The sequence below is a fragment of the Setaria italica genome, chromosome IV (genome assembly GCF_000263155.2).
Source record: "Setaria italica strain Yugu1 chromosome IV, Setaria_italica_v2.0, whole genome shotgun sequence".
Classification (NCBI taxonomy): domain Eukaryota; kingdom Viridiplantae; phylum Streptophyta; class Magnoliopsida; order Poales; family Poaceae; genus Setaria; species Setaria italica.
Genome location: NC_028453.1, coordinates 36,861,235 through 36,887,172, shown reverse-complemented (window position 1 = coordinate 36,887,172; position 25,938 = coordinate 36,861,235). Strand labels below are relative to the sequence as shown.

General features: G+C 50.9%; 4 protein-coding genes and 1 pseudogene across 4 annotated transcripts; 4 read left to right on the top strand and 1 right to left on the bottom strand.

The window, feature by feature from the left end:
- Nucleotides 1–1,377: 1,377 nt before the first annotated feature.
- LOC101770960 (AAA-ATPase At3g28580) lies at nt 1,378–3,148 on the top strand. Its single transcript, XM_004966079.3, has one exon. It carries the CDS (start codon nt 1,454–1,456, stop codon nt 2,978–2,980), a length of 1,527 nt encoding a protein of 508 aa, XP_004966136.1. The 5' UTR covers nt 1,378–1,453; the 3' UTR covers nt 2,981–3,148.
- Nucleotides 3,149–5,441: 2,293 nt separating this feature from the next.
- LOC111257094 lies at nt 5,442–6,090 on the bottom strand (annotated as a pseudogene).
- Nucleotides 6,091–6,784: 694 nt separating this feature from the next.
- Nucleotides 6,785–9,762, top strand: LOC101770287 (probable protein phosphatase 2C 59). The gene is made up of 8 exons (XM_004966078.4): nt 6,785–7,448; nt 7,906–8,033; nt 8,247–8,345; nt 8,427–8,585; nt 8,844–8,930; nt 9,021–9,112; nt 9,186–9,260; nt 9,364–9,762. Exons 1-8 carry the CDS (start codon nt 7,402–7,404, stop codon nt 9,529–9,531), a joined length of 855 nt encoding a protein of 284 aa, XP_004966135.1. The 5' UTR covers nt 6,785–7,401; the 3' UTR covers nt 9,532–9,762.
- Nucleotides 9,763–14,503: 4,741 nt separating this feature from the next.
- On the top strand, nt 14,504–15,845 carry LOC101769884 (homeobox-leucine zipper protein HOX18). The gene is made up of 3 exons (XM_004966076.3): nt 14,504–14,931; nt 15,047–15,126; nt 15,232–15,845. The coding sequence occupies exons 1-3, from the start codon at nt 14,575–14,577 to the stop codon at nt 15,485–15,487; spliced, it is 693 nt and encodes a 230-aa protein (XP_004966133.1). The 5' UTR covers nt 14,504–14,574; the 3' UTR covers nt 15,488–15,845.
- A 7,720-nt stretch (nt 15,846–23,565) lies between these two features.
- Nucleotides 23,566–25,586, top strand: LOC101769481 (AAA-ATPase At3g28580). The gene has a single exon (XM_004966075.2). The coding sequence runs from the start codon at nt 23,635–23,637 to the stop codon at nt 25,183–25,185; it is 1,551 nt and encodes a 516-aa protein (XP_004966132.1). The 5' UTR covers nt 23,566–23,634; the 3' UTR covers nt 25,186–25,586.
- The last annotated feature ends 352 nt before the right edge of the window (nt 25,587–25,938 follow it).

Sequence of the window (25,938 nt, the reverse complement as noted above, 5' to 3'; positions counted from 1 at the left end):
GTAGTTCGTCATTTAAATCAAGTAAGGGGTGTCCATCTCTTTCATCTGGTATTGCATTTAGATCTATAGACATGGCTTATTATGAAGTGGATTGCAGGATGGAGTGGATGTCTTTCGTTTGGGTGAGTTGGAGCTTGTGATGTGTTTATATAGTGGGGTACTACTACAATGGAGCTGTTCGAAATTTGAATCTCTATGTAATCGTGTCACTTTTCTCTCCGTAACAGTTGGTTGATCGCCCTCAAATAGGAAATCGGTCAGCCCACCAAAGGTCCATCATGGAAGCAACAACCTGACCTAGTTCATGAGGAAAGGATTAACCTATCTTATTTGTTTCCTATTTTGATTTTATTAAGTTAGGTGAAGATATGATGATAGAAGATCTAATTGGGCTTTTTGGACCTGGCCTGAGTGAGCCATGTAGACAAACACTTTTCGCTCTAGCCCAACAACCAGCCCACTGCAATATTCTAGTGTTGAACAAAATTTACCGAGCTGTCACCACGAAGTTCCCTAGTAAAATGGTTTCGTCAAAAGAATGATGAGATGTTTCGAATTTGTTCAGAGTTTCTATTAAGTTCGCATAGTAGCTCTGCGCAACAGTAGTACTAGAAGATATAGTAACCTGTCTATACTTTTTACTGGATTGTTCTTATTAATCAAGAGTGTATGCTCCATCAAAAAAAAATAGTCAAGAGTGTAGCTCATTAGTTCCTTGGCCGCCACGGCTCCATTGACGAAACTAGCGTTGATCAGTTGGTGCAAGTTCTAATCCATGGCTATTCTAATCATTATAAAAGGGAAGTACCAAGGAAATGGCTATTCTAATCCATGCAGTACTCTGGCAACTGGCAGTGCCACCAATCATGTTCTGATCCCTGTCAGAAACAGCGGACGGACGCTCCGATGTCTATCACATCGATATTCGGTATTAAATATAGGTTAATTTTAATTGCACAGATGGAGTGTAATTCACAAGATGAATCTATCAAATCCATGATTTGATAACGTGATGCTACAATAACCAATTGCTAATGATGGATTAATTAGGTTTAATAGATTCATCTCGTAAATTAGTACAGAGTTCTGCAGTTAGTTTTGTAATTAGCGCATGTTTAATTTTTCTAATTAGCATCGAACATATGATATGACACTATTAAAGTTTAGCATGTAAGTCAACTCGCTTGGCTCATAGGTTTTGAGCGACCTCTACTGACCCAACTTGCGTCAGATCATTGCGCCACCGCGCCACCGTCACCGACGCGACCTCGGATGATTGCGAGTTCAGAGACGGTTCCGGCGAGCTATATAAACCCACGAGATGGCACGGATGATCCAAAATTCATTCACAAGACACACATCAACACAGTCCATCTGACCATCTCCATCGATACGGTGGCACAGTCACGTCAGAGAAAGAGAGAGCCCTTACCTTCTTGCGAGCTGCGACGGCATGAAGGCAGCCATGAGCTGGGGCTCCCTGGGCTCGTTCGTCGCCACCGCCATGGTGGTGCGCGCGGCGGCTCGCGACGTCCTCCCGCCGGAGGCGCACGGGGCGCTCCGCGCGCTGCTGGCCCGCGCCGCGGCCGCGTTCGCCCAGCCCACCGACACCATCGTGGTGCACGCGGTGGACGCCAACGGCGTGCCCAACGAGCTCTACGAGGCCGCGCAGCTCTACCTCGGCGCGCGCTGCCTCGCGTCTGCGCCCGCGCTGCACCTCCACAAGGCGCACGGCGCGCAGGAGGCCGTCGCGTCGCTCCCCGACGACCACGCCGCGCGCGACACGTTCCGGGGCGTCCGCGTCGAGTGGACGTCGCGGACCGGGGAGGCGGCGGGCGGTGGCACCGCCTACTCCTGCTCGCCGTTCGGTGGCGGCCGGCGCGGGGGGTTCGGGGGTCCCCCGGGTGGCGGCGCGGGGTGGCAGCGGCGGTGCCTGCGGCTCGAGTTCCCGCGCCGCCACCGCGACTTCGTGCGCGGCGCGTACATCGACCACGTCCTCGCCGTCGCGGCGGCGCTGCGGCTCAAGATGCGGGAGCGGAAGCTCTACACCAACAACCCCAGCATGTACTGCGGCGGCAGCGGGATGGACGACCACCAGATGCTGTGGTCGTCGCACCCGTTCAAGCACCCGTCCACGTTCGACACGCTCGCCGTCGACCTGGCGCTCCGCGACGGCATCCGCGCCGACCTGCTCCGCTTCGTGCGCCGCGGGGAGCACTACGCGCGCGCCGGCCGCGCGTGGAAGCGCGGGTACCTGCTCCACGGCCCGCCGGGCACCGGCAAGACCAGCCTCATCGCCGCCATCGCCAACCTCCTCGAGTTCGACATCTACGACCTCGAGCTCACCGCCGTGGGCTCCAACTCCGATCTCCGGAGGCTGCTCGCCTCCACGCGCCCCAAGTCGCTCATCGTCGTCGAGGACATCGACTGCTCGCTCGGCCTCTTCGACCGGACGAGGACGTCGTCGCCGCCGAGCCAAGACGCCGAGTCCGACGACCCGGGAACGCCGGGTCCCGTCAGCATGTCACCATTCCCACCTCATGGCCGCCGGGAGAAGATCAGCCTCTCCGGCGTGCTCAACTTCGTGGACGGCCTCTGGTCGTCGTGCGTCGGGGAGCGGCTCATCGTGTTCACCACCAACCACGTCGGCCGCCTCGACCCGGCGCTGCTCCGGCCCGGCCGCATGGACCGCAAGATAGAGCTTGGATACTGCAAGGGCCACGCGCTGCGCGTGCTCGCCAAGAACTACCTCGGTGACGACGATCGTGAGCCAGCCGATGACTGCAGGTACGAGGAGCTGATCGGAGAGGCGGAGAGGCTGCTCGGGGAGGTGCATTTGACGCCGGCCGATGTCGCGGAGGTGTTCATGGGGTGTGAAGGCGACGGAGCCCACGCCGCGCTGCAGAAGCTCGTCGCGGATCTGAACACCAAGAGAATTGCCCAGAAATGCGCAGTCACTGTGAGCAATGACGACATCTAATGATTGCTATCAAGTTGTCTCCTGTCAAGTGTCAATGTGTCGGCGTCAGGGATTGGTGGAGCACGTCAAGCTTCGATAGAAAACGATATAAGAATAGGCTTTTAATTTGAAGAGTGAAATCTATTTTTATTTGGAGGGTGAATTAAGGGGGTGTTTGGTTCCTTGAGCTAAAGTTTAGTCCGTGTCATATCGAATATTCGAAAGCTAATTAGGAAGACCAAATATGAGTTAATTATAAAATTAATTGCACAGATGGAGGCTAAACAGCGAGATGAATCTATTAAGCCTAATTAGTCCATAATTTGACAATATACTGCTACCGTAACTATTACTAATGATGGATTAATTAGGTTTAATAGATTCGTCTCGCCGTTTAGCCTCCATCTGTACAATAAATTTTGTAAATAGTATATGTTTAATACTTCTAATTAGTATCTAAATATGGGGTAACCCCTCTTTACCACTTTTAGCAAGGATGCATCATCACCAGATATAAACATAAAACCGGGGATCAAAATTCCATGGGGCACTTGTTATGTCAGGATGTGGAGTGACCAAACTTGACTGGGAGTCATACAAAATTAGGTAGCGTGAACCACTACTGGTTTGATTTTGGCTGCATTAGGTATGCCAGACGTGGGTATGATCCGGCATGACCTGACACCTAATGCCGGCCATGTCGATTATTGTGCTCCCTCTTTTGGTTCATCCCAAACACATTCTTTCATCTAAAAATGGATGATACTTGGAATGATCAAAGTTTTTCTTTAAATGCATGTTCAAAATATATGCACGTGTGATAGGAAATTTTTTCTAGAGGGCATGACAAAACCTGGCCGATTTGTGAAATGGACCTGAAGAATTTATCTTTCGTGAAAGACTGAGCCATCCTCGTAGTTATTTGCCACTGGACATCGTTTAAAAAACATATCTGCATTTTGTAAAGAGAATTTTGCAAATGGCCTCGAACCTTTCCTTCTTTTTCCTCTTCTGTTGTTTGCCAAAGATTAGTATCTGAATTTATTTGAATTTATACCAAATGACCTCAATGCTTGCCTTTCAACTTTTTTGAATGGAAAATGACCATTCTGTCTTTGCTGAAGTCTAACTTGAACCTGCCTTGAATCCAACCCCTTTGCAAAAGGATGTAGTTGCGACATCTTGCTATAACTATTTTTTAGACTAATCTTACTATGACTAATTGGATATTTCTTTTGCCTAAATCTCCACAAGAAGTAATAGAAAAAATGAGAGAAATCCTAGAAACTCCAAATTTACTTCTAAATTATCCACTTCCTTTTTTAAGAAAAAGGAAACATAAGGTAATTGCAAAATCTACATCTAAATTGCACACATGCCGTTATAGAAAAAATACAGCGCCCTATGCATGCCTCTAAATATTTCACATTAATAATTCTTTGCTTGTTTTTTTGGAATCAATACTCCATGACAGGAATTATATAAATTGCTATTTGCATTATATTTGGTATGGAACATTCTAGCATATCTAGATTATTTAGTTGTAAGCTCTCAATTTTTAATATAAAATGTAAATTGCATTTAGAATTAAGATCGATAATAAAGACCCAAAGAGAGTTTGGCATAACAAAAAACTAAGTTTCAAGTTAACATGCACAGTTAGCATATTTCCTTATGAATACCAGCAAGTAAGATATATAGGATCACAACATATGGGGTGCAACAAGAACTAACTAGCTCCCTTAAGAAAAAAAGTAACTAGTATAGCTCTAGGCCTCTAGTTATGGTTTCAGTTGAACACATGTCTGGAAAACTAATGAGATGAGAAGGCATAAAGAGCAATGTTTAAAGGAAGCCTATCACAATGTCTATATGTTATTATGCTAGAAAGAAAATAAATGAGATAGTAGAGATGCAAAGATAAATAAATGAGTGAGTATGCGCAATGAAAGCCTAGCACAATATCTACAGTATATGTTATTATGCTAGAAAATAAATAAACGAGGAAGGAGAGATGCAAAGATAAGCGATCTTGACTAGCCCTAACAGGACTAGTTCTCAGACTTTTTTGTAACCAAGACTATACCATGAAAGTATCAGTGTCCACTGATGAATTAAAAGGATCAATTGCTGAACTATCTTCGGTCTTCCACCTTGCAAAGCAAAAGATCATATATCCAGAGGATGGTGCACAACTTTCTTGTGCCTTTCAGTGCAAGCAATGGACGAGCTCTGCCATGTCCGTATGCGTCGTCCTGCCTTGTTGTTCAGCATCCATTGCCTACACAACACACAATCGAACACAACACGAGAGGCAAACCAAAAAACAACAAAACATCAACACTGGTCCAGTTCTGCTGAGTGCCGAACCGTCAATTCCCCAATTTGCCAATGCCGATGCTCGTGATTCTCTCTATACCAAAGTAAAAGGAACAAGTGATCAATCGAGCATCAGCGGCGGACGACGCCAGGAACGGGCCTGTCATCCTCCAGCCGCCTCAGCTTCAGCGGCTGCTGGTCGGCGGGCTCCGGCGAGGCGCCGGGCCGCTCCCGGCCGCCCGCGCCGCGTTTCCTCCTGCCCTTGGCCGCCGCGGCGCCGTACGTCGAGCAGCACCCGCGCCTGCTCAACCAGCGTCGCCAGCCCGGCGTACTCCCGCTTGGCCCGCTCCACGAGGCCCGGGTCCTCCCGCCCCAGCGCGCCCAGCAACTCGCGCAGCTGCCGCCAGCTCAGCCCCGCCAGGTACGCCGTCACGGCGCCGCTAGGCCGGGCGCCCGGCGCGAGCAGAGACGCGGCGTGCGTGGCGTCCTCGGCTCCCACGGGCTGGTCGTCGTCTTTGTCGTCGCGGGTGGTTGCGCCCTGCTGCCGCGCCAGGCCCACGCGGAGGTCGCGGCCGCGGAGGGCCCGGCCGTGCAGGTTGCGGCAGGCGCTGAGGGCGGTCTCGTCGTCGAGGTACTCGACGAAGGCGAAGCCCCGGGGCCTGGTGCCTGGTGGTGTCCTTGTCCGTGGCCACGCGGAGGGACACCACGGGTCCGATCTCCTCGCACGCCGCGCGGAGCTCCTCCTCGCTCGCGTGGTAGGGGATGTTGCCCACGAACACGACGCTGCTGCAGCGGCACGAGGCGGCGGCCATGGCGGCGAGAGGCGTGGATCTGGGCTGGTTGAGCTACGCGTGGCGACTGGGAAGCCTGGTTATGAGTTTATGAGTTATGACTGTGCCGCCGACGTAAGGTGCTGTCGGTTCGAATCGGAGGCGGTGATGGCGCGCGCGGTGGCCAAGACGGGCTTCGGAATTGCCGACTCCCTTCCGTGGCGTGTGTGGGCCTTCCAGGCCTCACGCGTGCTGCTGACACGGCCGAAAGTATTTCTTGGCCTGCTGGTGAAATTTGTTGGGCCAACTAAAAAGTATTTGTTGGGCCAACTAAAAAGTATTCGTTGGGCCAAGCTGCAGAATATCCAAGACTGGGTCTTTTGTGAATGATTTCGGTCTAATTTTAGGCAAATAAATTTCTTTTAACAAATTGACCATAGAAATTGGCAAAGCCTAATCCCTATAAATAATACAGCTCATTTTTAATAGAATATTTTTCACAGATTATTGCATACCTTTTCATCAGTAGAAAAACTGGACAAAATGCCCTAAACCTGTACCTAGTAAGCTGAAAACAGTGCCACATGAGCACAATATCTCCCAACAGTTTCCATTTCAGCAATGGACATGCAGATAAAGAAATTGGATGCTCAGTGGCTCGATCCTGGATTATAACCCCCACGAGCAGTCGAGTACGACAAGGTCCCGCTACTCAATCGCAGCACGTCAACTCCTAAAAGCCAAAAAAAAAAAGGCTCAGCACCTCGACGTGTAACGCGATGCGCAACTGAATCTCGACGGCGGCGCTGCCATCCCGGGGCGGCTCAGGTGTCCTCCCCCGTCGCCGGGCTCGCGCCACGTGCCCGCGCGTGCCTCTTCCTCGCGCCCCAAAGCCAGCAGCCAGCTGACGCGCGGCGCGCCACCACCGGTGCCGGCAGGCAGCGCGCTACGCTACGCAACGCGCCGGCAAATCACTTCACAGCTCGAGCACAGTGCCCCGGGAGATCGAGGCCGGGCCGGAGCAGAGGGAGGGCAGCGAGGACCACGACGAGACCAAAACCAACACGGGCGAGACTACGGACAGGCAGGGGAGCGACGCGCCAAGAAAAGGAAAGGGTGGCGGGGGCGTCCACGAGCCCCCTCTCGGCTGCCGCCACGTCGCCCGCCGCCCGCCACCGCGCATCGAGCCCGTCCGCTCCGCCCTTTTAGGCCCACGAGCCCTGCCTGCCTGCCTGCCTCCTCCATTTACGGCGCGCGCATGAGAAGCTCCCGGGGCCGGCCATTGTTTCTGGCCTCGCCGTCGTTGTTGCCGTGCTAGCTGCTGCCGGGACGAGGGAGCCGTCATCGGCCGTGATGGGGCTTGCCGGGGAAAGGTCGCCCGTCAGCGGCGGAGGGTTCAGGTGCCATCACCGTTCTCGCTGCTTCCTTCTTCTTGCTCTGCCTCTGCCCGAATCTTTGGAAACATTTCATTGACATACTAAAGCTGTCACTATCTCCGGCCTTGTTTAACCTGATCGAGTTCTCAGCGAATCCGTGACTGCCATGTTATGTTTTGCTGATGAGGAGTACTAGGATCCTAGGTGCATGATGTTGCCTTTCTGTTTTCCATCTTTTTCAAAACGTTTCTTGCTACTAGGCTATGTTAAGTGGGGAGAGAGACAGACTTATCTGCAAACAGAAAGAAGCAGGCAGGACCAATATTTTAGCATGCATCTAGAATATTTTCCTTTTCATGGATCTGCTGAAACTGTACATTAACCATCCATTTGCACAGCTCCTAGCGATTTTATGTACTATGGTGAATTGTTGATGTCCAATAAGCCTGTTTCATGCAAATGCTTCTGTTCATCCTGGCAGTGAAAACGGCAAGTTCAGCTATGGCTACGCAAGCTCTCCTGGGAAAAGGTCTTCCATGGAAGACTTCTATGAAACCAGAGTAGATGGTGTCGATGGAGAGACAGTTGGGTTGTTCGGCGTTTTCGACGGTAATAAGATGCAGCCTATTTCTAATCGAAAATTCATGACACTTTAACATTTTTAGGTGTAGACAATGTAAGCGAGCAACTTCTAGCGTCAAGCAAGTAATATTGACTTGTCCTATACCAGCAATTTCTAGTGTCAACCAGAACAGACATTTGGTGGGGGAAATTGGCCATGTTCCCTTGTTTGATTGCTAACCGATTTCTTTCCCCGTGTAGGCCACGGTGGAGCTCGAGCAGCAGAGTTTGTCAAGCAAAACCTTTTCACCAATTTAATCAAGCACCCAAAATTCTTCAGTGATACCAAATCTGCTATTGGTACTATAACTCTCTGCACTTGCTATGGCTTTTAAGAATTCTGAAATTTGGAGTCTGAATGCTGGTAGTGTCCTCCTGCAGCTGAAACTTACACTCACACCGACTCAGAACTTCTGAAAGCTGATACCAGCCATCATCGAGATGCGGGGTCGACCGCCTCCACAGCTATTCTTGTAGGTGATCGCCTTGTGGTTGCAAATGTTGGGGATTCTAGGGCGGTCATATGCAGAGGAGGGGATGGTAAGTCAAACCCCATGGTACATTATTTTGCCAATGTTTCTGGCATTTCAGCTTCTTTGACCTTGTTTGCCCTTCATTTGTGATAACTAGCTTGCAGCTAACGTGTTGTAGAATTCAAGTTTCTACATGCAACCAATTTGTTTAACGGCATGTTTGCTGGTTAAGTTAGTGTAACTAAACTGTCGCGCGAAGCACAACTGGCCTTTTGTGATCCAATTTTCTGGCAACCCATGAGCTTCATTCTTGTTGGTGCTGCAGCTATAGCCGTGTCAAGAGATCACAAGCCAGATCAGACGGATGAGAGGCAGAGGATAGAGGAAGCTGGTGGCTTTGTGATGTGGGCTGGTATGTCTACCTCCTTGGTTTACTGGCCACCAAAATACAAGATATCGACTCGTAAATCATCGATAACTTTGATCTGTGAAAATTTGGCAGGAACATGGCGTGTAGGTGGTGTTCTTGCAGTTTCTCGAGCATTTGGTGACAAGCTCTTGAAGCAGTATGTCGTCGCTGATCCAGAGATCAAGGTTTGCGAGCTCTTTGGTTTCTCTGCAGCAATTGATGCACATCATTATTTGAAAAACCCACTGTCTGGTTCAGGAGGAGGTTGTGGACAGCTCCTTGGAGTTCCTCATCCTTGCAAGTGACGGGCTGTGGGACGTGGTGACCAACGAGGTAAAACAACACGAAACCCTTCGTCAGAAAAAGTTAAGGTGTCCGGTTCGATGAGCTCATTTGAAGCCAAGCTTTCTTCATGTTCTGCCTCCTCTGCTTGCAGGAAGCCGTGGCCATGGTGAAGCCGATCCTGGATTCAGAGCAGGCCGCCAAGCGCCTCCTCGCGGAGGCCTCCCAGCGGGGCAGCGCCGACAACATCACCTGCGTCGTCGTGCGCTTCCTGGAGCAGAACAACGGGATGGGCAGGGTCACCAACAACCAAGCCTCGTAAAATCATCACAGCTTGCTGTTCTGTCGTGACACCCCACAAGCATACATTTTTACTTCGCTTTCTGCACTTTGCTTCATTCTAGATGCAGTCAACCAGCGTGATGTGCATGTTTGTTTTATTTTTATGCTGCAAGTGAATGTAAAACGAACGTCACTTGCGTTTGTATCTTGGAATGAAATCTGGGAAAGAATGGAATCGATTCCCCAATCAAACGTTTGTTCAAAGTTCAAACTACCATTGCCAGTGCCAAAGCATGATGGAGATTATTTCTGCACTGAGGGTGATTGTTGGGAGTTGCTCAGGTAACCGCTCAGGAGGAAATAATGGAGATTATTTCCCAGGCTCACCGAGCAGAGACCTGCTCTCGAGACTGAAGATTATCATCATTGCAACACCCCTTCTCATCAGAAACCAAAACTTGTAAGATTGCAAAAAAGGAAACAAGCACCATAAAATAAAGATCGATGGATCCAGGAGGCGTTGGGCTCGGACTACTTTTAAGCTCCGCAAGGCAGGTGAGAACCCGCCATTCAGACGAGCGAACCATGTTTTTTCGTCATCGCCGCCATTCTCCCCTCGGATGAACCATCAAATCAAACAAAAACAAAAACCAAGAAGAAACTAAAGAAGCAAAAGCCAAAGATAGAAGCAAGGACAGCACAACTCGCATCGATCCCTGACGAGCGGTGGGCGCGGCACGGCGGCGCGTGAGCGTAGGCGGCGGAGCTGGCGCTGCGAACCCTAACCGGGGGGCGGGTCGCTTTATAAGCCTGTCATTAGGCGGACGCCCACGAATTTGCGTTTATTTCCGAACATGCCACCCGTCGAGGCGGGCGCGAGTCCGGCCCAACCGCCAACGGTTAAATTTCTGCGGCTGCTGGGCCATCTGATGAAACGGTCGGGCCCAAGCGGTGAACTGCACCCGAGGCACTGATTGGCCCACGAATTGCACAACGAACCAGCTCGATCGACGACCATGGACCACAATGAAAAAGGGCCCAACCTAAGCAGATACGTTTGGAACTGGCTCTGTGGCCCACGACAGTAATCCCGAAGTCCCCTTGGGCCTTGGCTGTGTGTGCTGTGTACGTATTTCTCGCCCTCCCCGATCGGCCCGTCTGTTTCCTGGGCGCGTCCCTGTGCAATTTGAGGCTGGGCTACAGCCTACGGTTCTGTTTAACGGGAAAGGAGTAGGTGTTCCGGCGAGCTAACGGTAGAGAGGCCCGTTTGCTGCCTTCATCTTCGGCGGCATGCGCGCGCGGTAGAACGGTTGAGCCCAAGGTGCTAAGGCCCGCTGGCTGCCTACGCGGCTTTTTGACCAGGCCGCCTTGCAGTATTTTCTCTGTCTGCTCGAGAAAAAGTTACTATTTCCAATGGATAAGAGTTAGGCATTTTTATAAGAAATATTAATATTTGAACAGGTCAAATTTAGCATTTGACTTACAGTTAGTCAAATTCGATATAAAAGTTAGTACCATATCTTAGAATACAGCAACACCGATTGCACAGCTAATTGGATGATAAAATTAGAAAACTTCTCCAAATCCTAATACACCTTTAGAAAAAAAAATTAGAGTAATCTAAAATATAATTTACGAATTTCACTGGCACAAAAGTCGCACCCTTGGAATTTGGACAGTTACAGTATATGGTCTGCGCAAGAGAAAAGGACGGATAGGTCAATACGTGCACCGCACCTGCAGGTTTTCCCCGAGTACGTGTACGGCCGCTGCACAAAGTAAACGGTAGCAAATCTCATCATCATCACACAAGAAACTAGAGTTTTTTTTTCCCTAGAATAGAAAAACTGTCCCGTCACCTTTGAAGTTTGGACCCCAGCCGTGCAGTCCGTGCTTCTTCCTGTGGGAGAGAAGCCGCCGCGCCGCTCGTGCGGGCTGCGGACGACCGGAGGAAGCCGCGGCACGTACGACACGACCATTTCCGCCCGCGCGCGCGCGTCACCCGAAATCTAGCCCTGATGCGCGCGCCAGCGGCGGTCCAAGATTTTTCGGCGGAGACGGCACGGGCGGGACACCGACGCGACGGCCGATGGTCGCCGGCGCCCGGCCGCGCATGCATTCGAGGACGAACGTACGATCGACGACTTCCTCGCTCGGCGATGGAAACCTAAATATTTCTTCGAGACGTGAAAACTTACAGGCATGTGGGCGTGTGAACGTGTTCGATTTTTGCCTGCACAGGCAACTCGATCGAGGAGTGCGTCGTTTGGTTGAAGCAAGTTTTCAGGTCAGACATGTTTTCTCCAGGGGCTGGAAGCAAACAAGCCTGAGAGTCCTTGTCACCCTGTCACTCACTCCACCGGAGAGAGCTTCGTAGAAGAAGATTAGAAGGAGATGGAGATGGAACCATCGGTTTCTTCAGAGCTCTGCTGCTGGTGGTGGTCTTCCTCGTGCGTGCGTGCAGGTGGAGCTCTGTGCCCTGATTGACCGTCCAACAAGCACATTTTGGTCGGCCGGTCAATGAAATGACCAGCAGTAGAGACATCAGACATCCATGCTGACGTGTGGGCAGCAGCTGAACCTGTCTGCAGGAGAAAGGTATAGATGAGTCAAAATCCTGCACTGATTAGTGTTCGATTAGCATTATTATAAGCCGGTTGATGGCACGAGGCGGCAGGGATGCATGGGTTCTAAGGCGTCTGACGTCTCAGTCTCAAGCTCCGGCCCAGATGGAACAAGCAACGTAACAGCTGCCGCGATTGAGACGACGTCTCTGAAGCTTCTGGGAAGGGAGGGCACTGCATGAAGCTGAGGCAACAGTCTGATGAGTTCGTGGATTTTTGTCTCAGGAAAAGAAGCATAGTTTAGTTTGTCCAAAAGTTTAAATCTGGAGGAAAATGGCAGTAGCAGTTCAGATGATGAGGACCGTTTCATACGAAGGCTCGTTCCTTCCTAGGAGATGACCTGAAAGCACTAGGAGTTGAACTCTTCTGACCTCAAAACATTAGGAGTTGATGGAATTCTTCTGACTAGACAAACCGTGCTTCATGCAACCCCGATTACTACTACTTCTTATGGACACGCGTGCTTCGAAAAAAAACACAATAATAGAGAGACACGTTTTTGTTTAATTTCTTGCCGATTTGAGATTACCAGGGAGGGAAAAAAATAGAATATAGTCTTTGCCTCATATTTTTCATATTCCCTTGAACAAACTAAACTTTCCACGCCGCATTAGCATTTCATTTTTTTTTACCGCAATTCAGCTTTCTCGGCATTACATGTTTCTCGAGGCGCGCTTTATTTATCCTCTTTTTTGGCATAAATAAAATAACTCCACCTGCATGCACACAGGTGAATCATGTGAAAAAGGTCAGGTTGAAAACCCAAATCCAAAAGAGCAAAACAAAAAAAAGAAGAGCTGTGGTAGGAATCTTAATTAGGTTAAAAGAAGACCTCGTCGACAGCTTTGGTGGCTGCCTATATACACACTCTGTCTCTACACTGTTCAAAACTCATTGATTCGACGACTGAAACGTAGGCATCGAAGGGTTGAATCAGGCGACCCATGTCTTTGAACGAATCAGTCCAACAAAAATACATTATCATGCGAAAACAGTGAAGAACACCGGACGAATCTTTCCAAATCAGCATATGTTATCACGAGAAATCAGCTAGAGCGTTAAAAGTTCAGAAGCTTCTGCATCAAGGGTAATAAACCCCTCCTTTTTGACCGCTTGAATTTTCGAGCAAATGATGGGGAGATCTCAACCACCTCCACCCCAGTAACAATGCCATGCCGGGTGCCGCAAGAGGCGCAAGTGATCGCAGTAAGAACACGGCCGGGTTCCTATGAAAAAAAAGTTGCTGCCCTGAGATCGATGGTTTCAGAGTCTTTGTTCTGAGCTAGCCGGCGAGATTGGCAGACAAAGGGTTGTTTTGTTCTGGCTTGCGTGAACGGTTTGGTGTTGTACGTGTGGGTGTGTCGCTGATCATATTTTCAGCGAATGCGGCACATCCGCCGCCGCCGGACAATGACCGGTGCATCCTCGCCATTATCGATGCAGGTCGAGCTCACTTAGCTCGTTCGGTTCCATGAACGGAACCATCTAAATACGGACAAGGACAAAAGGTACAGTACTACGAGAGTGTCCTAGGAATAATCAGTGCAGAGAGATTGGGCTCAACTGTTTCTTCTTTCTGACCTGTTGTATGCTCTGGAACTCTTGACTTTGATATCGATCTTTCCCATGCTTTGGCAGATGAGTTGATGCCTGTGTAGACATGGATCATATATCCATCATCATCATGCACTGAACCTGTGCCGCTTGTTTGATCTCCAAGGCCAGCGAAGGGACTTGTAGAGGACACAGGTGATGCACTTTGAACAGATTCTCAGCCTGCTGCGTTTTTTTCTCCAGAGTACATTCAGACAAGATAGACGTGTACCATTTGAATTTTAATTTGTTTTCAGAGAACATAACCTGTTTAGTTCACAACTTGCAGTACTATGCTAGCTATAGCTAGCTGACTCTCATCACACGTACGGCCTTTCGTTGCTAGTCTCTCATTTTCCACAGAGATAAAAAAACGAGGGGTTATTCATCTTTTATTGCTGCCGTCTACGGTTGAAAAATGAGAGCCTCTTAAAATGTCGTCGGTTTCAGGAACCATCGATGCTTGCATCTGATTCGCGGGAGACCGGGAAACGGCCCTCCTGGTCTCAGCCGGTTGCCTTCCTCGTGTCTCATCTCAGTCCAATTGGAGCATTAACTTGCGGGTGGCAGATACAATCCATCTCTCTCGATCCCTGTATTCAAGTAAAACGCCCTCTCCTTGTAATTAGAATTAGAATTAACCTCTGGGTATTCTTGTCGTCTTCAATTCGCACACGAAACTGACTTCGTCCTGCCATTGTTTCCTTCCCAGGCATCAACAGTAGTCGCCTGCCTGCAGCTATAAAGCAACGCCGAACCTTCATACGCCGGCTACTACTCACTTGCTCCCTAATCCTAGCTACCATTTGTGAACTGCTTCCTCTTCATCTACCCGGGCGACCTGTGAAGTCTCGGACACCATCACCATGTTTAGCGCTAGACTAGCCATGGAGGCCGAGGATTTCGGGAAATCATGGCTTGGCCTAGGGATAGGCAGCGGCGGCGATATGAAGAGGAGCCACGGCGAGCGGAGGTCGTCGGCGCTGCAATTCGACTTGCTGTTCCCACAGAGCGTCAAGGAAGAAGCTGCGGTGGGCACTAATGCAGAGAAGGGTGCTCGGAAGAGGTTGAGGATCACCGACGATGACGGCCGCCGGTCGCACGAGCTGAGCCCGAGCGACGACGGTGGCGACGGTGCGGCGACGAGGAAGAAGCTCCGGCTCACAAAGGAGCAGTCGACCCTGCTCGAGGACACCTTCCGCGCCCACAACATACTGTCCCACGTATGCATGAGCTCTAACCTCGTATCAGTTACTTTATTGGCATGAACATGATGTAGTGTGTGTAGAAGTAGAACATCTCTGACGAAAAGATCGCTTCTCTCACGACGCTTGACAGGCTCAGAAGCACGAGCTCGCTCGGCGGGTGAATCTAAGCGCGAGACAGGTAGAAGTGTGGTTCCAAAACAGGAGAGCAAGGTATGTGCCAGGAAATTAAGAGAACAAAGATAAACATCTGCGCTTGCTGTCTACCTGCATGCTCTGAACTTGCGATCTCGTGTTCTGATTCTGCAAATCTTTCAGAACAAAGCTGAAGCAAACGGAGGTGGACTGCGAGATCCTGAAGCGCTGCTGCGAGAGCCTCACCGGCGAGAACCAGCGGCTGAAGCACGAGCTCGCCCAGCTGCAGCGGTCGTCGTCGGCGGCGTCTGGGCTCTACGTCCAGTTCCCACGGGGCGCGGCGGCGGCGGCGGGCGGCGTCTGCCCGTCCTGCGAGAAGGTCACCGTGACGACGAGCGGCGGCGAGACAAGCAAGAGCTCCAGCAGCTACTCCTCCTGACTTCTCAGCGAAGCCGATCGAAGCATGCTTTGGTGCTTGGTTTCGATAAGCATGGCCTATCTGATTGAGACTTCGAGGTTTCATGTGAGATTGTGTAGATAAGTGTGCATGCATGGTATATGGTCGGAGAGACGGAGACAAGCAATAACTTTGACGCCCTTACACACAGTCGCTTTAGTTATATAATATGATCTGCAATTCTGCATGCTGATGCAGGATGCAGCATGCAAACCTTGTGCTATAGAGATGAGATATAGCTGCAATACAATCAGTTATGAAACTGATTAGAGTTTTAGGACAAACCCAAAGATCATGTAGCACACTGCAATTATAAAGCCACACGCGAATTTCTTCTTAATTTGTTATGCCTGCTATGTTTCATTGGAGTACATATAGCAATATTGTATATTACTAACCATGCATTCAGTCATCACTATTTCTGGGATTGGAGAAGAACATAGCCTTTTTGATTTCTTGTATTTGTTCTCTATTTTCGTATTGTCGTCTTTGATATATCATTATTACTTCAGCTGCTAGCTGATTACAGTCTCCCCAGTGGCTTGGCATAATAACAATACTCATTTGCCAGAGTTGTGAGCATTCTGATAGATATTTCATGCATGTGTATTTCTCAAGTACGGTTACCCCTCACGAGTCAACTGTTATTACCTGATACCAGTTTACCACCTTCTATATGTTTCGTAAGCAGCACCCGGTTTTGCTGTCCACCTACACAGTTTTCTTCTGGTGGGATCAAATAATTCCAACAGTGTGACGAAAATGATCAGAAAAGAAAAACATGAGGAAATCATAGCACCACTGACTGGACTACATGTCTAACAAGGAAAAAAAGGCGGTACGTTTCTCACACTTGATTGCAATCTTATATCTGAGGTAGAAAAAAAAAGCATATAAAAGAAAACATGTTTTGTCAACACTGGAATACATACCAAGCTACTCCCCAGCCCAATTAAACCCAACCCACCACAAGTAACCGGAAAAAAATTGGATGGGGACGGCCCCCACAGTCCTTCCCGTGAGGACCTCCTCACGATTTCTGCCACGTGGAGAACTCGTCGGATCGACGACACTCGTGCGCCGCGCAGGTTTCGCAACGCGCAGGCTCGCTCGCTCGCTCGGCTCTCGTCTCCACTCGTCCGCCGCCACCGTCCGCGGAAAAAAAATTCCGTCCTCCGTCATCCACGCCGCTGTTCCCACCGCGCACCTCTGCCACCTGCTGTCCAGGTCGCATCGCCCTTGCACTTAGGGCGGCCGCTACCACAGGCGCACCCACAGGCCTTCTCTACCCTGTCGGTTGCCGCCTGAGCCAGTTACCATGGTGGGTCCCACGGAGAGGGACTAGTTCACGGATGAGGAGGAAGATGACTTCTTGGATGAGGAGCTGGACGAGCAAGGCCTTGGAAGCGAAGACGAGGAAGGAGTAGTAGGAGTAGGGGGTAAGAGGAAGTTGCTGGGGAAGAGCCTGGACGGGTTCGGCAAGCGTGGGGTGTGCTACCTCAGCCGCGTCCCACCGCACATGAACCCGTCGCACATCCAGATGCTCTCCAAGTACGGCGACGAACTTAGGATTTACCTCGTGCCCGAAGGTAATCAATACGCGGAATCGACGCTCGCGTGTGGGATTGCTGCTAATTTTGGTGGGATAGCTGCAAAGTGTAGTGCCAATTTCAGGAGCTTAATGTGCCCAGTAGATAAAAAATGTTGTTCATAGTCAGTATGGATGTTTCCATTGACTGATGCGTCCAATTCCTCAGAAGAAACTGGTTGGGGAGACAGACGCCAAAACTAAATCGAAGCTTTCGAAAGACATTTAGCCGGAGTAAGTTTCATCCCTCATGGAAATTCGCCTCGAAATTTCGGTGGCTCATCATGAGTTCATGACTGCTTTCTATCTCTCGGCGTGGGTTCGTCGGTGCATGGAGTAGCGCAAGTGCATCATAGAGTTTCATCATAATCTACTTCGAATTTTTGTAGCAAGTCGTGTGTTATTTTTTGTTAGTAGAGGAACTTCCAGAAACCTCTTGTATTGCTAATATGTCCTGGAAGGTTTTCTGGGACCAGCAATGAATGAGAAGGATTGCTGATTGCCAGCGCTGTTTGGCCGGAAATCTCATTTGTCAAACTGAAACTCGTGCTCTCTTTAGTTGAAACAACATATATGATGGTCGCCATTGGTATTTTCTCTGTATATGGCACTGCAGGGGCGATGCGACCTGGACGGCGGGTGGCAGAGGTGCGCAGTGGGAACGGCGGCATGGACGACGGCAGCAGGCGACGGAGGACGGAATTTTTTCGCGGACGGTGGCGGCAGACGAGTGGAGACGAGAGCCGAGCGAGCGAGCCTGGAGAGAGTTTGGAGATGAGAGCCGAGCGAGCGAGTGAGCCTGCGTGTTGCGGAACAAGCGCGGTGCGAGCATCGTCGATCCGCGGAGTTCTCCACGCGGCAGAAATCGTGAGGAGGTCCTCACGCGGAGGACTGTGGGGACCGTCCCCACTCAATTTTTTTCCAAGTAACCACCCCTCCCCTACGCGAGGGCGACAGCCGGCAAGGTGGTGGTGGCGCCCATGGCAATGGAGGCCTACGGGAGCGGTAACTGTGTCCGTAAGCACTGGCTCGTGGCCGTGTGCTGCGGCTCCTGCACTGCCGACGGCATGACGAAGCATATCCTTTCATCTTCACAGCAGTTTGGTAATTTTGATCGTATCGGTGACACCTTGGCGAGGCTTACGATGGCGGCGGTGCATGTTATGGGACGTGCATCGTCATCTTTGAAGGCTATGTTGTGGTGCGTGTGCAATGATGGCAACACGGGGACGCTCAAGCCTGAGATGGTATAGGCGTGGTATGTGACGCTCCTCATTGACAGAAGGTACGTTGTGACAAGGATGGTGTGCTGCTATGGTGGCGCAGTGGCTTGCGTTCGTCCCAAAGGTGTTAGTGTGGTATGGAACACACTTCGTCGATGAGGGCTGCAATGTTTGTTGTGCTACGATGGAGGCATAGCCGTTTGTGTTAATCAACAATGGTGTGGTATGGGACACGCTTGGGTGACTTTGGGGCAGCACTTGAGCGAAAGCCATTGTTTGTTGATCCAATGGACCGACGACGGTGACGCCTTTGGGCGTCGTACTCCTCTTGTGAGGCATCTATCATGGCTGCTCCCCCTGTGTCTTGGGTTCTTCTTGTTGAAAACCTTGCCCGTGCAGGACGGGCGGCGTCGACGCCAGTGGCGGCGTGCCCTCCTTGGAGGCATCATTTTCAGAGTTCTCAGATCTTCTCTACTCAGTGTTAGCCGTGGAAATTGATTTTGTCTATCCAGTGGTTTGTGGTCATGGCCTTAATTAGCGAGCTGATGAAAAAGTCGGATGGAAGTACCTCTCATTGTTTGGAATTGGTCAAGCTTTGATAGTACTCTTGCCCTACTTGGTGTGAAGATGGATCATCAGGAATCGACTTTACGAAGCAAGTCATGAAGGATGACTACTCGAATTGCAATTTGAAGGATCCTTTTCTTTTTTGTTTTAAGCTCCATGTCTCTTACATGTACTGGAGTTGTACTAGTGGCTGACTTTTGTAATAATTGTGGTCTCGTACATCCTCTTTTATAGGTGTCTCAAGCCGGATTTTCATCCATTGTTAAAAAAAAGTAACCACCCCTCTCTTCAACTGCTTCAGACAAGATAACCAGCGGCGAGGCTAGGGAATCCTCAGGTCACAAATTCACAAATTCGGAAAGTGGACCGTTAACGGCCAATGAGTCCAGCAACATGTGGCCCACAACAGGAAGTCCACCAAATTAAAATAGTAAATACAAACCTATATTTATAATATTGTGTTCTACATAAGTAAACTAACTATGTGTATAGAATTTTGTTCCCATAATTTTATTTGTGGTGTATAAACTTTGTTCAAGCTAGGTGTACAACTTTTTCTTCTAGATGTATAAACATTTTCCCTCATGTGAATAGTTTAGTTGAATAATTCTCGTCTGTGAGGTCAGGTGTACGAATTCTTTGTTCTGCAAGCAAAATATGCGTGATTTATTGTAGAAGTATAAATTTTTGATTCCTCATATACAAAGTTTCATTCCATTTGGACACCTTTTGCTCCCGAATAATTCTTGCCAACTAGACTAGGTGAACATTTTTGTGTCCCATACTCCCATGTGTACAAATTAAACTTTTTATACCATCTATGTAATTTTTTTGGTCTATTTGCATATTACTTGTAATAAAAGCATGCCAAACAAACGGTATAAGGACCTCAGAAACCTACATGCTTATAAGTCCACTAATTACTATCAAACAGTAAGTGTGAAAGGGTTACCATTGCCTGCGGTGGAGTGGGTACGTCGATCTGGGAGGATGATAGTGCTAGACCATTGAGCAAGGTTCATCACGGCGGAGAGATAGGGGTGACAAATGAGCAAGGATGGAGCTAGAGTAAAGCCATGAGGAAGCCCAATGGCTAATTAGTGGGGCAAAAAAGCAAAATTGCCATTCATTTCTATATGGTCAAAATTCGTGACATTGTTACTTTACATCAACCATTTGAGGTCGGGGGGGGGGGGGGGCGGGGAGGTCCCCCTCAGCCTCCCTCTTACGTCGCCACTGCAAATGAGCAATGAGTTCTCAAGCATCAACTGTCATGCACCTCCATATAAGCATCGTTGCCTGAGGTAAGGAATACATGATAGGAGGGTAGCAGCCAAATACCACACATGACATATGCAGTAATAATTCAGAAAATCTCACTAAACGCACCAACCAAAACATGCCCTAATACATGCATGTCATTGTTAGGCAGCCATGGCTATCGGAGTGTGAATTTAGTGCATGTGAACTTGTAACTTCAGGACAATGCATGCGAACTTCTTAGAAAAACAGTTGACCATAACTATATAAACCGGAGGATTGAATGAACGTTGTTTATTTGCGGAAGGAAGTTGTACTTCTGAAAAAGTCACGTCGAACTGACAGCGATCACTAAGAGCTAGCCCAATAATGGGCGTATCGCCCAACAGGTCAGCATCGTGTGTCGAGCTGGAAGAGAGAGGGGATGAGAGCAAAGGGAGCTTGGCGCTGCATGCGTCGATCAGCTCCTCACGGACTCCAAAGCACGGAAGTAATTTTGCATGGGGTAAGTGCTTATGCAAGACGAGGTGGCGTGAGATGATTGGAAAATAGATGAGAAGCTGGGACCCATAAAGAATAGAAAATACTTTTACGTTTAAGTGGAGACAAGCAGGAACCGCTGTATGGCTTGGCTATTAGGAGCTGTTGTGGCTTGTCTTATAGCCAAGAGCTTGCCTCTGTTATTAAACTTGCTGTGATGAGTCTGGATGAGGCTAACCTACGAGGCTAAAACGAAATGGGCATGAGTAAAGGTATCCAATTCCACTCCACGTGCGTACTTCGCAAAGTGCAGGGATTAAGCATATGGAGTTTGTGAGTCTGTCATTGCTGCTGCCGACTCACGTAGGAGTGTTGACAGTCAAAGAGGACTGAACTGAACAAACTCCAGCGCCAGCAGGTCAGATCATTTACAACGTGCACACCAGTGAGATGCTGCTGCAGCGCTGTCGTTCTCGTGACACAACAGGGAACCTTAACTTTGTTGGGGGCACATCGTCGGACCGGATCGATTAGAACCATAGAACGAAAAGCCAGACCGAAGATCGAACCGGCCAAGCTACTCGTTCATTGGTTCACCGGTCCAACAAGTGGCTCACTAGTCAAACCAGTGGTTCATCATTTATCAATATAATACTTATTTCTCATGATTTATATGAGTAATATGCAAGTTTTATTACCAAAACATATCACATATGACATTATAGATAGGATTACATAGAAATAACATAACAGTCTATTGTTCCAAGTTCCAAAACTGATGTCCAAACATCGAGTTTTTCACTGATTCATAAAAAACCGGTTCACTAGTTCGACATAAAACCGATCGGTTCGATGGTTCGCACCGGTCCAATTGCATGATCAATCTTTTAATTGAACCGAACCGGTCTGGTCACCGGTTCACGGTTTTTCCGGTGAGTCTATTTTTTTTTTCTATGATCAGAACTGCTGCGGCGTTATCCTGAAAGAATCGAGAGGAAGCGGCGCATGACAGGTCACACAGTCCAACAAGCGATGCAATTGGGCACAAGCGCAACGCTCCAACATGTGAAAAACTTTCCCAGGAGAGACGGGCCCGCTCCATGACACGCCACGGTACATCGTCCCGGACACGACGCCGTTGGAATAGGATATCGCCGGCTCTGCACGCCCGACTCATCGGCGTGCCGACAGCACCGCGGCAGGGACGGCGACGTACCGGCGAAGGCGAGGACGACAGGTCGTGCTCGGCGACAAACCAAGCTGCACAGTGCAGATCGTCGTCCCTCGTGTCGTCGATCGTTAGCTCGTGATGATGTGGACGGCATGCACTTAACACTTTGCCACTTTGGTCCCGTACTGTTTGGATGCCGACTCATGCATGCTTTATTCTCTTTCTTTTTTGAGAAAAATGTATGCTTTCTTTGCTAAAGTGCTCCTGCTTATCGCCATTAAGAAGGTAATAAGCATGCTCTCAGAAGGCTTGGGTTTTTCGTATGAGAAGGATGTACTGAAGCATCTATAGGTTGTGGTAACATTATTGGCACTTGCATTAGTAAGTGCTCGATCAAGTTTGCCGCCGGTGGCTACCGGGAAGCTTCAGAGAAGCTTCACGGCACGATGCGTCTCTTTCCAAGTCATGACGAATTGGAAAGGTGCTCGAAGACGTAGCTGCGGTTAGTCGGTCAAAAAGGGAAGGCGAGAACACATCAAACTTGTGGGGATTGACACGATCATTGCTCTTGGATTTTAGGGATCACACAGTTTATCACGTACGGTGCAGTGCTGGTCGATCATACCATCATGGCATCGGCGAGCCACGAACTCGTGCTGGCTCGTACATCTGTTCCAATTATTGGCTCGACAAACGTAGGTGCCAAGTTTTTCGGTCATGTGCCTGTCGTTTGCACGTAGATTGTAGCGTAGGGAAAAGCGGCTTTAGATGACCGAGGTCTAGTCAGATGATTCTTCCGCGGTTTGTCCCTTCCGCTGGAGCGGATCAAAAATGGCTCTGCCCCCTTTTTTTTCACTTGTCCCGTTCGTTCACCTCTCCACACCTAACCATACAAGGCTTTCAGAATTCCTCCCAAGCTTCAGAACGCGCCAAACCAGGCACTGCTTGACACGATCGCACGCGCGTAGGGAAAAAAAAATAGTAGAGACGGAGTCAGAAATCACATAGAATATAAGAGAAAGTCAAGTAGTGACATTTTTAAATACCTTATAGTTTAACATGGCAATTGCACGTGCACACAAAATTGCATATAGAGCATAAGGGGGGCCATGGCCCCCATTAAACCCCATACTAGCTTGGAACCCGGCAGTCTTTGCAGGCCGAACCTGCTTGAGCAGTTGAGCCCCATGTCAGCTCCAACGTATTTGCTAAGGAGGTGCATGGAGGAGAGAGAAATTGTTACAAGAGGTGCAATACGTTGGAACAAGGTGCTAGCTTTTTTGGCGCTCGAACGGGATCATATAGCATCTGCCGAGCAAGCTCCATGCCATTGTCCACACAGCACACTTGCACACCCAGTATTATTCCTTCCCCGTCAGCCTCACGATTCGTTCGTCATCCACACCACAACTGACGTGTGCTGATGGCGTGTGCACCGTCCGTTTCCTCGGCCTCCGACGATGCAAGGCCCAAAGAGAACGTGAACCAGCAGCGTCTCTCATCGGCTCGTTTACGGTGGTGGCAGTGGCAGACTAGCTCGTTGCCCCGGCAGGTCAAGTCGTCCCGTCCGGCCCGAAAAAAGCACGCGCGCGCGATCACCCAGCAGAAACGTGCCGCCCCGGCACACCTCGCCGACGCATCCGCGGACAGCCAAACCACTCCACTCCACTCCACTCCGTCCCCACCCAACCCGAGGAGCCGACGCCCGAATCGCCTCCGAATCCGACGACGACGCGCGCATACCCTTCCATAAAACCCCCACCTCACCCTCCACTCCCAGTCTCCCACCCTGCTTCCATAGAGCAAGTGAGCAACTGAGCGAGCAAGAAAGCCGGCCGTCATGGAGATGGTGCTGGACTGGCGGTCGCTGGGGTCCCTGCTGGCGACGCTCATGGTGTTCCGCACGGCGATGCGGGACTTCCTCCCTCCGGAGGCCGAGATGTGCCTGCGCCGCCTCCTCGCGCGTGTCGCCGCCGCGTTCCGCCCGCCCAGCGGCACCATCCTCATCGACGAGGCCGACGGCGCCAGCGGCGGCGCCAACGACCTCTACGACTCGGCGCAGCTCTACCTCGGCGAGCGCTGCCTCGCCACGGCCCCCGCCGTGCGCCTCCACAAGCCCCGCCAGGCGCACCGCCCCGTCGCCTCCCTCCCGGACTCCCACACCACGCACGACACGTATCAGGGCGTCCGCGTCCGCTGGACCTCCACCGCGCGCACCGCCGAACGCGGTGCGGGCGGCGGAGGGTACAGCCCCTACGGCGTGTTCGGCCGCGGCGGCCACGGCGTGGGCGGCGGCGGCGATCACCGCACCCTCGAGCTGCAGTTCCCGCGCCAGCACCGGGACCTCATCCACGACCACTACATCCCCCACCTCATCGCCGAGGCCGCTCGGATGCGGCTCAAGTCGCGGGAGCGACGGCTGTACACCAACCGCGCCACCGGCCCCGGCGATGACCACCACCGCCTCTGGACCTCGCACGCCTTCTCCCACCCGTCCAACTTCGACACGCTCGCCGTCGACCCGGCGCTCCGCGAGGAGATCCGCGCCGACCTGCTCCGCTTCGCGGCGCGCCGGGACCACTACGCCCGCGTCGGCCGCGCGTGGAAGCGCGGGTACCTGCTCCACGGCCCGCCGGGCACGGGCAAGACCAGCCTCGTCGCCGCCATCGCCAACCTCCTCGAGTTCGACGTCTACGACCTCGAGCTCACCACGGTGCCCACCAACTCCCACCTCCGCCGCCTGCTCGTCTCCACCACGCCAAAGTCCGTCGTCGTCGTCGAGGACATCGACTGCTCCCTCGACCTCTCTGACCGCAACAAGAAGAACAAGAACGGCAATAACGGCGCCGACGACGAGACCGCGGCGCAGCTCGCCGCGATTTCGCCCGCCGCCGCGGCGGCCATGGCGGTGGTGGGGCGGGAATCCATAAGCCTCTCCGGGGTGCTCAACTTCGTCGACGGCCTCTGGTCGTCCTGCGTCGGCGAGCGCCTGATGGTGTTCACGACCAACCACCCGGAGCGCCTAGACCCGGCGCTGCTCCGCCCCGGCCGCATGGACCGCAAGATCGAGCTCGGCTACTGCACGCCCCCCGCGCTGCGCGTGCTCGCCAAGAACTACCTCGGCGTCGGCGACGAGGGCTGCGAGGACGCCGGCGACGACCCAGACACGGTGAGGGACCTCATGGCCGAGGCGGAGGACCTGCTCGCACCCGCCGCCGGGGTGCGCATCACGCCCGCCGACATCGCCGAGGTGTTCATGGGCTGCGACGGCACGGGCGCCGCCGCCGCCCTGAGGAAGCTCGTGGGCGAGCTTCGGCGGAGACGTGACGATTACGCGGCGGCCGCAGCCGTAGCGCCGGGCGAATCGGGGGAGGATACGACGGATTGTTGAAGCCAGGGAATTGTCGTACGTGGCGGCGCGGCTATGACGCGTGGCTGCCTGGTCAGCTTTCCACTAGTTTGATCGATGCTGCTGGGCTGACGATGGAGTATGACGGGGCACTTCGTCTGTACTTGTTGGTGTTGTGTAGATAGGGTGTTTGTTTGCCTCTCGTTTTGTGTTGGGTTGTCTACTGGTTTATGTCGTAGCATGTAGGCGATGATGGACGCTGATCAAGCAGGCACGACGGCACAAACGAACATGGCAGAGCTCGTTCATTTCGTGCAACAATGGTTTATGTTGCTAAATTTCGTTTTCAGCCTAGGTGTAAATAAAGTACTGAAAAAGGCAGGCAGACTGCAATACTTTATCATGACTAAAGGCAAAAAAAAGTTGAGCTCCACCTTCAGCAATTGGTCCTTTCAATTCCTCGGTGGACACTGATTTGTGGTTTGGTCTTGGTTTACAAGAAGACATGAACTAGCCACGTTAGGCTTGCCGAGTGCACATGCACCAGAAAAAAAGTAAAATTTCAGCGATCAGCTATTACTAACTTTTATCACTTGTGAACAACTCCCTAAACGCCAACGTGTGCACCACCGTCCGACCCAGCAGCCCACGCTTGCACTCGAAGGACAAAAGCCAACAGGTCAATTCAAGCAATATATCTAATACTAATATATCGTGTGTCAAAAGCCTCCCGACACCCTTCATCCTTCATGCGCTCGGTTACAGCCCTCCGTGCGTTGGTCTTCTTAACCGCAC

Bases quoted from the DNA above. Each gene is read 5' to 3' on its own strand.
- LOC101770960 (XM_004966079.3), top strand. From the start codon at position 1,454: ATGAAGGCAGCCATGAGCTGGGGCTCCCTGGGCTCGTTCGTCGCCACC.
- LOC101770287 (XM_004966078.4), top strand. From the start codon at position 7,402: ATGGGGCTTGCCGGGGAAAGGTCGCCCGTCAGCGGCGGAGGGTTCAG. The intron at 8,586-8,843 runs GTAAGTCAAACC...TTGGTGCTGCAG, and splicing joins CATATGCAGAGGAGGGGATG to CTATAGCCGTGTCAAGAGAT. The intron at 8,931-9,020 runs GTATGTCTACCT...AAAATTTGGCAG, and splicing joins TGGCTTTGTGATGTGGGCTG to GAACATGGCGTGTAGGTGGT.
- LOC101769884 (XM_004966076.3), top strand. From the start codon at position 14,575: ATGTTTAGCGCTAGACTAGCCATGGAGGCCGAGGATTTCGGGAAATCA. The intron at 14,932-15,046 runs GTATGCATGAGC...GACGCTTGACAG, and splicing joins CCCACAACATACTGTCCCAC to GCTCAGAAGCACGAGCTCGC. The intron at 15,127-15,231 runs GTATGTGCCAGG...CAAATCTTTCAG, and splicing joins TTCCAAAACAGGAGAGCAAG to AACAAAGCTGAAGCAAACGG.
- LOC101769481 (XM_004966075.2), top strand. From the start codon at position 23,635: ATGGAGATGGTGCTGGACTGGCGGTCGCTGGGGTCCCTGCTGGCGACG.